The following is a 12,651-nucleotide window of genomic DNA, read 5'->3' as shown; positions in this document are numbered from 1 at the left end:
CTTTTGTACACACGAAGAAAAGCTTTTGAAATGGAAATGCTAAGTCAAAGAATACAGACATCTATAATTAAATAACGCCAAACCGCACACCAGAAACCCTGCAAATTGCACTCCTGCCAGCAGCTACAACAAGGCCCAATTTCCACACGTCCTTGTCAACACTGGGTATTATCACTTTCCCACCTTTTCTAGAATGATCAATGGGAAATACTATCTCCTTGTTAATTAAGAGCAGGTGCCCAGCGTTATCCATTGAGGAGATCCTGACTTGGGTACCCCAATTGTTTTCAGTGCCTTGCATTGAATAAATGTGGTATGAATAAGGAATGTTTGCCTATCAGGGGGCCGGCCCAGGGGCGTAGCGGTTAAGTTCACGCACTCTGCTTTGGCGGCCCAGGGTTTGTGAGTTCAGATCCCGGGTGCGGACCTACACACTGCTCATCAAGCCATGCTGGGGAGGCGACCCACATACAAAACAGAGGAAGATGGGCACAGATGTTAGTTCAACAACAATCTTCCTCACACACACACAAAAATAAATAAAAAATGTTTGCCTATCAAAATATAACAAAATAGATTTTTAAAAATGGAAGCAACCTAGCTGGGGAGATACTTGGGGGGGGACATAACTGATCAAACGCACGGAGCATTGATGGGGAGCTGCAATTCTCCAACTCGTTGGAAGGAGAGACACAGATGTGTCCACAGGTGGAAACAGGACTAGTTCATCATTACGAGGAAAAGAGTGTTTGGGCTGGAAATTAAAAATGCCAATTAAAACAAGCTTTAAGGTATCATTAAAAATCGACTAACCGGGAAAGGAATTAAATGGGTCACACGGGATGGCCGGGCCGGGAATCCGTGAACGAGTGCTTGCTCGGCAGGTCTATAAATGGGTTCCATGGTTCTGAAACTCAGAATGGCTCCGTGAAGAATGAGTTGAAAAGCTGCTAATATCTTTGATCCTATAATTATCCCCAAGGAAATACGCCCCAAGGGTGGGGGAGTAATTGTGCATAAATGTGCACAGCGGTGCTCCTCGTCGGGGCAAAAACTGCAAACAACTCAAAGGCCAGGAAACAGAACCGCGGTGACGGAGACGGCCGTGGCGCCACCCTTGTGGGGCCGGGACCACAGCGGAAACTGTGTTATGAACGAGGCTGAGTGACAAGAGCAGAGTGTGAAGCAGTCGGTGCCCGTGGATTAGAAACACGCTCTTCTGTCTGTGTCTATGTGTGTGTCACACGTGCGTATGTCTACATGTGTCCTCGCCCTCCTTCCCCAGCGCCCTCTGCTCCTCTCTGCTCCACGCACACAGGCCCCGTCCGCCCACATGCCCGCTCCCCTCCGAGTCTCGTTATTTCCTCTGCCCGGATGCTCTCCCACCTCCTCTTTCATTTTTGGGATTTTTTTAAATCCATTGCAAAAAATAATATATTCTCCCTGGAGAGGGTCCAAAGCAACACAATGACAATCAAGGGGCGTGAGAAGGAAGGGGCAGTGTCCCCCCGACCCCAAACTCTGCCCTTTGAATGACCAACTGCGACAGTCTGAGCACAGCCTTCTGCAGGGTCCTCTCTGCTGTCGCCGCCATGGTGAACTCCTACCCATCTGTCAGCGCTCAACTCTACTGTCACCTCCTCCCAGAAGCCTTCCGTGACCACACCCTACTCTTCCAGAGCCACCCAAGCCCGGGGCTTCTCCTCTGTCCGGCCAGCATCATCACGGGTTCACCTGTGTGATTCCCTGTTTAACCCTCATTTCCTGCGCTGGGACCGCAGGTGGGTGGAGATTTAGTCTCTGTCTTGGTCACAGTTGGGCCTCTAATAAGAGCAGCCTCAAGGAGCGCTACTGAGTAATAACATTGCTCACGAACAAGGCTGGGCAGCATTACGGAGCGCATTGTCTGCCAGGCGCTGCTCTAAAGGCTCAGTGGGGGCTGCTGAGCTGGACCCCCGCGGGGACGCTGGAGGACGGGCGTCCCGGTCATCCCCACCATCGCATCACCTGCCCCGGGACGCGCGGGCGGTAGGGGCCGTCAGACCCAATCCAGGCAGTGCGGCGCCGCCCCTCGTCGCGGCCGAGCGCCCGCAGCCACAGGACTCACCCACAGAGGCAATGTCGGCCAGCTGGTCCTCCGCCTCCTCGGGGTGGAGCAGGTCCGTCTTGCTCTTCTTGATGGTGGCCCTCCGCAGAGCTCCAACAAGGGAAACATGGCAGGAGAGAGAGACGTCACCCTCTCCGCCACCGCCGGGCCCTCTGCGCGCGCGTCCTGGGCCCGTGCCCTGCCCACCTCCCTGAGTGTCGCTGGCTCAGCCCTGGTGGCCGTGGGTTCGAGGGGACGGAGCAGCAGCCCCCTTGACAGACGCGAGAGCCGGGCTTGGGGAGGCCACCTGACCGCCCGGGGCCACGCCAGGGGGGCTCCCTGGCCTGACTCCGTCAGGGCGCTCAGCCGCTCTCCCTCCGGGCCGCGACCCCGAGTGGATTGGCCGCCGACCTCCGCGCGCCTGCCCCCCAGGGGGCAGGCACCGCCCGCCCAAGCGCTCGGACTGTGGGTGCAGTGACCGGCCGCCCGTGGGGAGCCCCAAGACCGGAGCCCTGCCTCGCGCCCCTGGGAGGCTGGTCCCTCCACACCCTCCTCCTGCCTGTGTCAAGTCACTGCTCTGTGCCGCCAAAGCATGTGACACGTGTCCCTCATGGCAAGCTGGCTTCTGGGTGGGATTACGATGGTTTATTGCATTAATTTAGGGAATATGAGCAGCGCTGAGCGCCGGGCGCCATGCTGGGTGCGCTCTCTGCGAGAATTACGGTAACCCTCAGAAACCAGCAGCGAGGGAGGGGCACGCCCACTGCACAGGCAGGGAAACTGAGGCAGGGGGGCCAGCAGAGCCGAGGCATGAGGAGGCCCCACTCCTCCCAATGCCCTGATCTTCCTGAGCCAGACCCGCCTTGTGCTGGTCCCGGCATCACCCGGGCCCTGCGTCCCGGTCCCCTGGGGGCCCCTGTGTCCGCTTCCGCCCCACCCCCGGCCCGGGGCAGCGCAGTTACCATCAAAAGGCAGCCTCTGCTCCACGTCGGTCTCATCCTCGGCGAGGATCACCTCTTCTGAGGGGGGAGAGCACAGAGTTACGCGGCGGAGCCTGGGGGGCTCTCCAGACCCTTGGGCCGGACGGGGCCCTTGGACCGGAAAGAGTATGGGTCCACCCGGTCAGCTCCGCCAGCCTTACTGAAGGTGATGCTCATGAGCCAGAAATGAGCTGCTCAGCTCCTTCTGACCCCCAGCCCCACCTCCGCAGCAGGAGAAATGGCCAACACATCTCCACCTCCCTCAAACGACCAGCAGCATCCTTCCCAGAGCTGGGAAGACCAGGCGGCCCTGGCCCTGGCCCTCCCCGCCCCCATGCACTGCTCTGGCCACAGGGCCTCCTTGCTATGACTCAACTCTGCTCCTACCGCAGGGCCTTTGCACTTGCTGTCACTCTGCCTGGAACGCCCCTCCCCCAGACATCCATTCTTGCTTCACTTCCTTCAGGTCTCTGCTCGGATGTCAGCTCCTCAGAGAGACCCCCTCCGATCACCCGCCTCCTCCCACCATTTTGTGCCTCCCACTCTGCTCTGTTTGTCTTCTCAGGGTTTGGCAGCACCCAATGTGGTATGTATGTGTTTATTTGTCTCCCTCACCAGAGCGTCAGAGCCCTGAGGGCAGGCAGTCAGCCCGTCTTGTCCACTGTCATATCCTCGGTGCCAAGAACAGTGCCCAGCACACAGTAGGTGCCATGAGCATTTGTTGAATGGCTGAACAAATACAGGTGCCTACTGTGCGTCAGGCCCTGCTCTTCCGGAGTGACTTAGCTTGGATGATCTTAGTGAATCCTCAAACAGCCCTATCGGGGGGGGGTATTATCATTATCTCTGTTAGCAGCCAGGGAAACTGAGGCACAGGGAGGTGATGTGGCAGAGCTGGGGTGTAACCAGAGGCTGCATCTCGGCTCCATCCCGCGAGTGTTACTATCACCCTCCGCGTTCTTGCTAAAAATCGGGTCCTCCTTCTCCCCCATCGCGGGCTCCCTGGCCCATCCTCACCCCGTGCGCCGGCCTCGCAGGGCCCCGCGGCCTCCCGGGATTTCCGCTGCCGGCCCCAGGACGCAGGGCCTCACCTGCTTTTGAGATCCACTCCATATAGCCGTTGAGCTCCCGCTCGATCTGCTGCTGGCGCCTCAGCTTCAGGAAGGCCCGCCGGTTCTCCACCCGTTCGCGCTCCTTGGCGAACTCCCTGCACGGGCGCGAAAAAATCCGGGTCTGCCGGCTGGGGAAACTCCAGTGAGTGTGCGTGTGCGTCTGGGGTTCAGAAGTTTCCGGGGGGCGGTGGGTTTCAACAGGAGGAATCAGGGCTCCCAGGAGGAGAGAAGAACATCACCACATCGAATCACCCTGTAAATATCTTACAATTTTGTGTGTCAATGACGCCTCAAGAAAACTGAAAAAAAGGAGGACATCATAGGGGTGGGCATGTCTGCCAGTGTCCGCAATTTCCAACAACTGCGCCCAGCGAGAGAAAAAAGGCAAAACCATGACCCGGGCTATGCCAGCTGCCGTGGCTGCACATGCCGTTCTCATCCTCTGTACTCCCGGCTGGAGAGTATTTTCACCTGCTTTCAAGTTAGGCCAATGAGACAGAAGCTAAAAATGTCTGCAACAGCCTCTCTTGCTTGATATGGGCTCCACCAACCCCTTCCTGCTTCCCTTCTGCCTCTTCTTGTTTAGAACATGGGATGGCCGTCTTGTGAGCATGAGGCAGCCATCTTGAGACCATGAGGCATCTATGAGATCGAAAGCCTCTGGGAAGGATATCAGGGCACAAAGCTAGAAGGAACTCGGGTCCCTGATGGCACCATGGAGCCACCATACCAATTCCCAGATTTCTTGTGGTGAGAAAAATAAAATCCATTTATGATTAAGCCAAAAAGAACAATGTTGGGGGTTGAGAACAATGTGTGTCACGAAAATGCATGTTTGATTATATGCTATGATTTTATCTCTGGAAAATAGGGGAGAGAGAAGCTCAAGCTATTGCTTTTTAAAATGTGAGTTAACAGAAAGTAAAGCCCTATAGAATTTTCCTGTGGGCCGCACTGGAAGGATGCGCCCCTTCCCCTGGGTGCAGGCAGCTCAGTGCCAGGGGCACAGCTCAGTCAGTCGAGGCCGGACTGAATTTCAGCTCCCACGAGCCCCTTCACTGGATGCCCCAGCAGTGCGCAACCTGTGCACCGAGACATGGCTTGCTAATACCTGTCTGGTAACCCAAAGCACGGGTGGAGGCCTGTTCTCTGCGTGGAGAATGAAGACAAGCCTTCGCTGGCCTCTTCCTGGGAGGACGCTGGTGAGGGGGACGGGGACGGGGACAGCGGAGACTTACCCTGACAGCACGCCCAGCACGAGGTTCAGCATAAAAAAGGAGCCGATGATGATGAGGGGGATGAAGTACAACCAGTTCCAAGTGTTCCCTGAGGCGTCGTTGCTCTGCGGGCGGGAGGAGAGCAGGTGAGGGCAGGTGGGAGCTCTGGCCCCCTCTGGGCTCTCTCCTCCAGTGTCCTTGACTTGTGGGGCCCTGGAGCTCTGGCAGCCCAGAGAGGGAGGCAGAGGGCACAGGGTCAACCGGGGGGGACCCCAGCGGCACCGTCAGAGGGGCAAGGCCTCCAGCCACGTGGTCCTCAGAGCACCGGAACCAGCAGAAACCTCAGGAGGAGCCGCCAGGAGGAAGGGGAGAAAAGGCCCTGAGATGCAGAATGACCCTGGGCCCCCCTCCCCGACACGGCGGTGACGGCTGAGGAGGAGGAGGGCACGGGGGCGCAGAGCAGCCGGGGGGCCGGGGCCCTTCCCCACCGTCTGCCTCCTCCGGTCCCCACAGCCTCACTGTCAATCCCAGAGGCGCCCAGATCCATGTTCAAGGGGGCAGAAAAGTCTAAAAATGGAACCCTTTTCTCTGATACGGAGAACAGAGCACGGCGGCCAGAAGGCGGTTAAGAGGAGGGGAAGGAAACCAAGGGCAGAGAGAGAAATAAAACCAGGCGGGCAGAGAGCCTACTGTGTGCCGGGCAGACTCTAAGCGCGTGACCTGCATCGGCTCCTTCACTCATTTCATCCTCACGACATCCCTCTGTACCATCACGCCCTTTACAGTTGGGGAAACCGAGGCCCAGAAAGACAGACTCGCCAGCCCAAGGTCACAGAGCCGAGCATCAGTGGACACAGGTTTTGGACCCCGTGGGGGTGGCCCCGGGGCTGCCGCGACGAAGGACCATGGGCGGGTGTCTACGGAACAGCCGCTGAGCGTCTCGCCATTCTGGAGGCCAGAAGCCCACGCTCGAGGGGTGGCAGGGCCGGCTCCCCGGGGCTGGGCGGGGGTCTGCCCACACGCCCTCGGCTGACAATCTCTGGTGGCTTCTTGGCGTGTAGACGCGTCACCCCAGTGTCCCCCTTCGTTGTCACACGACGTCCTCTCTGTGTGTGTCTCTCTCTGTGTCCGCATTTCCCCTTTTATAAGGACACCAGTCATGTGGGATCAGGGCCCCCCTGACGACCTCATCTTAACTCCTTCTGCCGTGACTCGGTTTCCAAATAAGGCCATGTCCTCAGGGACGGGGGTTAGGACATCCACACGGCAATTTTTAGTGGGACGCCATTCAACCCGTAACTCACAGTGCCACCACTTTACAAAGCGGGTGGTGATCTCTGTTGCTCGTGTAGCTGCCCCCCGACTGGAGGAGCCCACCCCCCGGGGTCGCTCCCCACAGACTGTGAGCCCACTCGCGCCACGGGCCACGTTCACGCAGCGGCCTTCACGACCCCCCGCCGGGGACCAGCTGGGTCCTGAGCCATGGAAGGACGATGAGTTGCGGGGAGGCTGTGCCGCCAACAGCTGCCGGTCGCCCTGCGAGCCTCGCAGAGTTAGCGCCAAGCGGAGGAGGCCAGACGGAAAAGAGCATGTCCGGAAGCTTCCTTTCATGCAAAACACAGAGACAGGCGGACGAGCCGCTGACGCCTGAGGTCCGGACGGGGCACCTTCGGGGAGGTGGGACCGGGGGCACACGGGGACACTGGGGCCGAGACGGCTGTTTCCAGGTCTGCGTGAGCTCTGTTGTGACAATTCACCCAGCGCCTCGCTTCTCTGTGGGGTTTTCTGTCTGTTTACTTTACCTCCATAAAAAAGTTGCTTTTTTAAAAAAAAAAAAAAATGTCAACTTTATCTTAAAAAAGGAAGGGAATTCTGACACCTGCTACAACACGGATGAAGCTGGGGGACGTGACGCCGAGTGAGACAAGCCGGTCAGAGAAGGACACACACTGGTGGCTCCAGCGACATGAGGTCCCTGGGGGACTCAGACGTGGGGACAGGCCGAGGACGGTGGGACCAGGATGGCAGGTGGGGGTGGTCCGCATTCACGGTGACAGAGTCCAGCGTGGGAAGAGGAGAGGGTTCTGGAGACAGAGGGTGGTGATGGCTGCACGACAGCGTGAGCCGACGGAATGCCACCGAGCTGGACACTTAAAAATGGTTAAGATGCTGGATTTTATGTCAGGTGTATTTTACTGCAATAAAAAAAGTTGAAAATAAAACCAAAACAAGCCAACTTTCACCACGGACACATTCATCCAGGGACAACGACGGTGCCGCCCCCCAGCCCACGTCCTTGTGCTAACGAGCCCCCCAATGGCAGTGAGTGCTCCGCTCCTGGAAGGTTCTGGAAAAGAGAGTGGCATCAGCAGGACAGGGCTGGACAGGAGGCCGCGCTGGCTCTCTGCTGCTCTGACGCTGTGGCAGCGCTCGGGCTCTCGTCCCCATTTCCTGGGGCTAAATATAGCCCGGGGGGAGGAGGCTGGCAACACGACTCGAGAAAGGGCTGGGCCGCAGCGGAAAGAGGCTCGGGTTGGGGACAGGACTGATGGGAGATGGCTGAGGTCTCTCCTCCCCCTCAGACTTGCCCACACCCCAGTGCCCCAATGGGCTCAGCGCACCCGGGCCCGTGACACACTGTCCGCATAATCACACACACGGCGCCGGGCATGCAGCCACCTGAGCCCGGTGAACCCTCTCATGACCCCAAGAGGCAGCAGGCAGGCCTTCCGGTCCTCCTGGATGGAAACCGAGGCACGGGGAGGCAAAGTCCCACGCCCCAGGTCCCAGTTGTGGGTTGCATTGGGTCCCCCAAAAAAGATGTGTTGAAATCCTAACCCCAGGACCCTTGAATGTGACCTTACTTGGAACTAGGGTCTTTGCAGCTGCCATCAAGTTAGGACGAGGTCACGAGGGTGGGCCCTGATGCAGTATGCTGGTGTCCTTCTAAGAAGCAGAAAACGCCAGGTGAAGGCAGGTACGCACAGGGGAGAGGATGGCCATGTGATGACCAAGGCAGACAATGGGGGGCGCAGCTGCAAGCCAAGGAATGCCCAGGGTCGACAGCCACCCCCAGACGCCAGGAGGAGTCCAGGAGGGGTCTACCCAGGGTCTCAGGGAGCATGGCCCTGCCGACACCTGATCTCAGACGTGTGGCCTCCAGACCGGGAGAGGACGAGCCCTGTGGTTTGAAGTCACTGGTTGTGGCCCATTGCACAGAAAACGAGTGCAGTCACCGAGCTGCCAGAGGGCAGAGGTGCCCCCTCACCGCCTCCTTGTCCCCATCTCCTCTGTCCTCCTCCCTGGATCAGTCTGCTCCAGCCTTGTGGCCTCCTTGAAGCTCCTCCAATGCACCAAGTAGAATCCCACCGCAGGGCCTTTGCACCTGCTGTTCCCTCTGCCTGGAACGCATTTCCCCAGATTCCTACATGGCTCCTCTCTCATCTCCTTCAGGTCTTTGCTCAAACGCCTCCTTCTCAGGGGGGCCTTCCCTGATGACCCTGGACAGTCGCCTCTTTCATTTCTAATCCCATCTCCTGCTCTGTTTTTTCCCATAGGGCTTCTCCTCCTCCCTCCACTACTGATGTCTCCTGCTCACCGTCCATCTCCCCAGCTGGAATGTCAGTTCCCTGCCATACTCCCTAGCATGATGCCCGGCATGCAAGTGGTGTTTAATCAATGTTTGCTGAGTGACTAAATGAGAGTTGGGTCCAGGCTCCCTGCACAGCCCACATTTTCAATCCCAAGCCAAGTGTGCCCTCTTCCTTTTTCCCTCTGCTTTTCTCTCTCTGGGGCCTGGGGTTCTGCTGCCTGATTTGAGAGACACTTGTTCCCCTTCCAGCGTTGCCCACACTATCCAGCTCCGTGCTCCAGGCCCAATGCCTCGCGGGGAAGTTGGTGGAGGGCTGGGGGCCGTCTCCCGCAAGGGGGTGGCCTTCGCTGGGTTTGCTGGGGAGCAAAACGGGAAACGCGCTTCCCAAGCAGAAAGACGAGCCACCACGCGCAGAAGGCAGGGGGCGCAACCCCCTCTCCTGGTCCCCACCTCCTCTGGCAGCTCAGGTCGGGGTGGCAGAGGGACGCTGCTCCCCCAGGACCAACAATCCCGGGAGGGACGTGCTCACCAGGCTGCAAGAGCTCATCACCTGGACATGACCCCCCCATTGGGGTGGCCCCTGCACGTCCCAGCGAGGCCACATGACCAGGAGGGACTGGAAACGCCCGCGTCCCTCTGGACCACAGCGTCCACCTGTCAGTCACGGGCTCTCTCCTCCTGGGACAGCGAGCGGCCCCGTTCTCGTGCCAGGTGCCTCGGCTGGGTGGCGCCTGTCCCCACTGCCAGGCTGCACCCGACACGTGGCCTGAGCCAGAGAGACATCTGCCATCAAACCACAGAGATGCCAGGCACGGCTGTCACTGCGGCGCAGCCCAGCTTTCCTGGCTGAGACACGGCCGGCCCCTGTGCTCGCCCCTCTGACTCCCTCAGCCCCTCCTCAGACGTGGCTCCCTGTGACCCCCGTGTGCGCCTCCCGGGGCGGGTGGGCAGCACATGTCCGCCAGCCGCGGGAGAAGCTGGGCCCCGGCGGGCAGAGCTCAGGGGACAGTGGGCTGTGGCTGCGGCCGGAGCAGCGCCGGGGCCCTGCGGGCGGGCTGTCTACATGCTGACGCCAGGGAAGCACCTCCCCCGAGTCCCGACGACCGGGCGGCTCCCTGGGGACAGGGAGGCCGGCAGGACAGCCGCTGGCACGTTAGCGGGACCCTCCTGGGCTGACAGGACCCCCTGGATTCCCACAACGCCAGCCAGCGGATGGGGAGCGGGGGTCAGGGGGATGGGAGGCGCGGCTGCAACCGGCACCCGGCTCACGCCCGACCAAACTTTCCTCACACAGGACTCGACATTCCTGACGACCGGCCTGGGCAGCCTCGGAGAAGCGAGAGGGACACGGACTGTCCCTGCGCTGCTTGGGGCACCAGGTGCATGACAAATACTCGCCAAAGAACTCATCACTGAGTCTCAGGAAAACCCTTAAGCGCGTTCTGCTTTACAGTTTATTTTCCTCCAGTTTTGTGAGCACGGTTCATTCAGAGAAGGTGTAGACGATGTGAAAAAAACAGTCGCAGAGAGCACCCAGTTCCCCAGCACATGCAACAGAAACGGCGAGGACACGACCGTGCGGGAGGCCGTGGCCCAGGGTGTACCTGTCATAGGTCATGCCTTTTAGTTCTGTTTGAGTCCTCCTCTCCCCTTTTGCTCTCAAAACTGTCCTGGTTTGGACCATAAATTATATGGTCTCTGCCTATGAGGCCTCTTGTCACCTCCCCTGGTGGTGACACCTCCTCAGCTCCCTCCCCAGCCACAAGGCCGCCTCCCCGCTCCTCACAAACGCCAGGAACATGCCTGCCTCAGGGCCTTTGCACTGGCTGCCCGGCCACCTGGGCCTCTCTGCCCTCACGTGCCTGCGTGACTCTGCCTCACCTCTTCAGGTCTTCTTAGAAGAACCACCCCCTCTCGCCTTGACGGCCACAGTCCCTCTGCCACTCCGTTTCCCTGCTGGGCTCTCATCGCTCTGCAAGGCGGGGCTGGCGCACAACGGCCACCGGCAGGTTGCCAGCTCTGTAAGATAAGGTTTCACGGCGCACGGCCATGCCCTTCCACTCCTGTATTTAGCCTATGGCTGCTCTCGGATTCTGGCAGCAGACCCAGCAGCTGCGACAGAGCCCGTCTGGCCCATGGGGCCTCAGGCGTCCAAGATGCTGCCTGCCCTTTGTGACCAGTTCTGCGCTGGGTGACGACGTCCCACCCACGTGACGATGGTCCCTCAAGTTCAGCACCTCGCAGCCTAGGCGTGCAGCAGGCCGTGCCGCCCGGGTGTGCGCAGTGCGCCCTGGGACTTGCACAACAACGACACGGCCTGACAGCGCGTTTCCCGGGACGCACCGCGGTCGGTAAACGACGCACGGCTGTGTCAATAGAAGTGAACACACAGACAGACACCTCCCAGGGATCGTGCTGGTCACCTGCTTCCTCCACAAAAACGTCAACTCCCCCAAATGGGGACTTCGTCTCTTCTGTTCACGGCACATCTGCCGTGCCTGGAGGAGCGCCAGCCGACAGCAGGCGTTCACGGATGTTTGTTGCATGAATGCGTGATCTAAAGTGCGCCAAAATCTGATGCTTTGATATTGGCTGAAATGAACATCTACGAATGAAAAGGGCTTAGGTCGCAGATCGGTTTCAGCCCTGAGCGAACATTTGTCAAGGGACATGCGTTCACGATCGTCAACTAGGCACCATTCAGAGGCTTTCCTGACTGACGTCGACGAGGGAGAGAAAGAGAGAAACACAGAGAGAGAAGCACAGGGGGGCGGGAATGGGGAGGAGGGAGAGGGGAGGAGGGAGGGAGAGGAGGATGGGATAGGAGGGGGAGGAGGAGGGGGAGGAGGGAGAGAAGGGGGATGGGGGAGGGAGAGGAGGAGGGGAGGAGGGAGAGGAAGAGAGGAGGAGGAGGAGAAGGAGGGGGAGAAGGAGGGGAGGAGGGAGAGGAAGAGGGGAGGAGGAGGAGAAGGAGGGGGAGAAGGAGGGGGAGGAGGGAGAAGAAGAGAAGAGGAGGGGGAGGAGGAGGGCGAGGAGGAGGGGGAGGAGGGAGAAGAAGAGAGGAGGAGGAGGGGGAGGAGGGGGAGGAGGAGGGGGAGAAGGGAGAGAAGAGGGATGGGGGAGGGAGAGGAAGAGGGGAGGAGGGGGAGGAGGGAGAAGAAGAGAGGAGGAGGAGGGGGAGGAGGGGGAGGAGGAGGGGGAGAAGGGAGAGAAGAGGGATGGGGGAGGGAGAGGAAGAGGGGAGGAGGGGGAGGAGGCGCAGGGGGGAGGGGGAGAGGGGTGCAGACCTGGCTCTCTGGCTGGTTCTGAGGAAGGCTCGGTCCCCGCGAGGGCCCCAGCCGTCTGCTAAGCTCCCGCGTCCTCCGAGGGTTCTCCGACACAGCGACCGCGGAAGCCACCTAGGCGCCCACCTCAGTCTCCACGCACGGGGGGTTGGGGTCCCTGGGGTCCGAGGCCAGCACTGCGGGGTCTGTGAATTCGAATAGCGCACAGTCCACCCTCCTCCCCGTTTCCGCCGGGAGCAGCGCTTCTTCTCTTCTCCGCGGGGCAGGCGGCTGAGGTTGCCCCAAGCTCGCGGGCGCCACCCGGGTCTCAGGGGCTCAGCAGCCGCGCACCAGGGACCCGGCCCCCACGTGGTGATTGGGTTCCCACGGGTCCCCCTCCA

At 59.8% G+C, this 12,651-nt stretch overlaps 1 protein-coding gene across 6 annotated transcripts in view; it reads right to left on the bottom strand.

Annotated features, from left to right (window-relative positions):
• Positions 1-12,651, bottom strand: part of CACNA1A (calcium voltage-gated channel subunit alpha1 A) — a 203,188-nt gene that overhangs the window by 99,266 nt on the left and 91,271 nt on the right. For all 6 annotated transcript variants that reach the window (XR_011440598.1, XM_070273031.1, XM_070273033.1 and 3 more), the window contains exons 7-10: positions 5,417-5,520; positions 4,158-4,273; positions 3,049-3,105; positions 2,108-2,197 (exon numbers count right to left, since the gene is read on the bottom strand). Coding sequence is in view for 5 of the 6 variants with exons in the window: in XM_070273031.1 (XP_070129132.1) it covers positions 2,108-2,197; positions 3,049-3,105; positions 4,158-4,273; positions 5,417-5,520 (367 nt within the window). In the remaining variant the exon portion in view is untranslated. The remainder of the gene's footprint in view (positions 1-2,107; positions 2,198-3,048; positions 3,106-4,157; positions 4,274-5,416; positions 5,521-12,651) is intronic.

The sequence above is a fragment of the Equus caballus genome, chromosome 7 (assembly GCF_041296265.1).
Source record: "Equus caballus isolate H_3958 breed thoroughbred chromosome 7, TB-T2T, whole genome shotgun sequence".
Lineage (NCBI taxonomy): Eukaryota > Metazoa > Chordata > Mammalia > Perissodactyla > Equidae > Equus > Equus caballus.
Note: the sequence above shows the minus strand (reverse complement) of the source record. Positions and strands in the feature narration are given on the sequence as shown.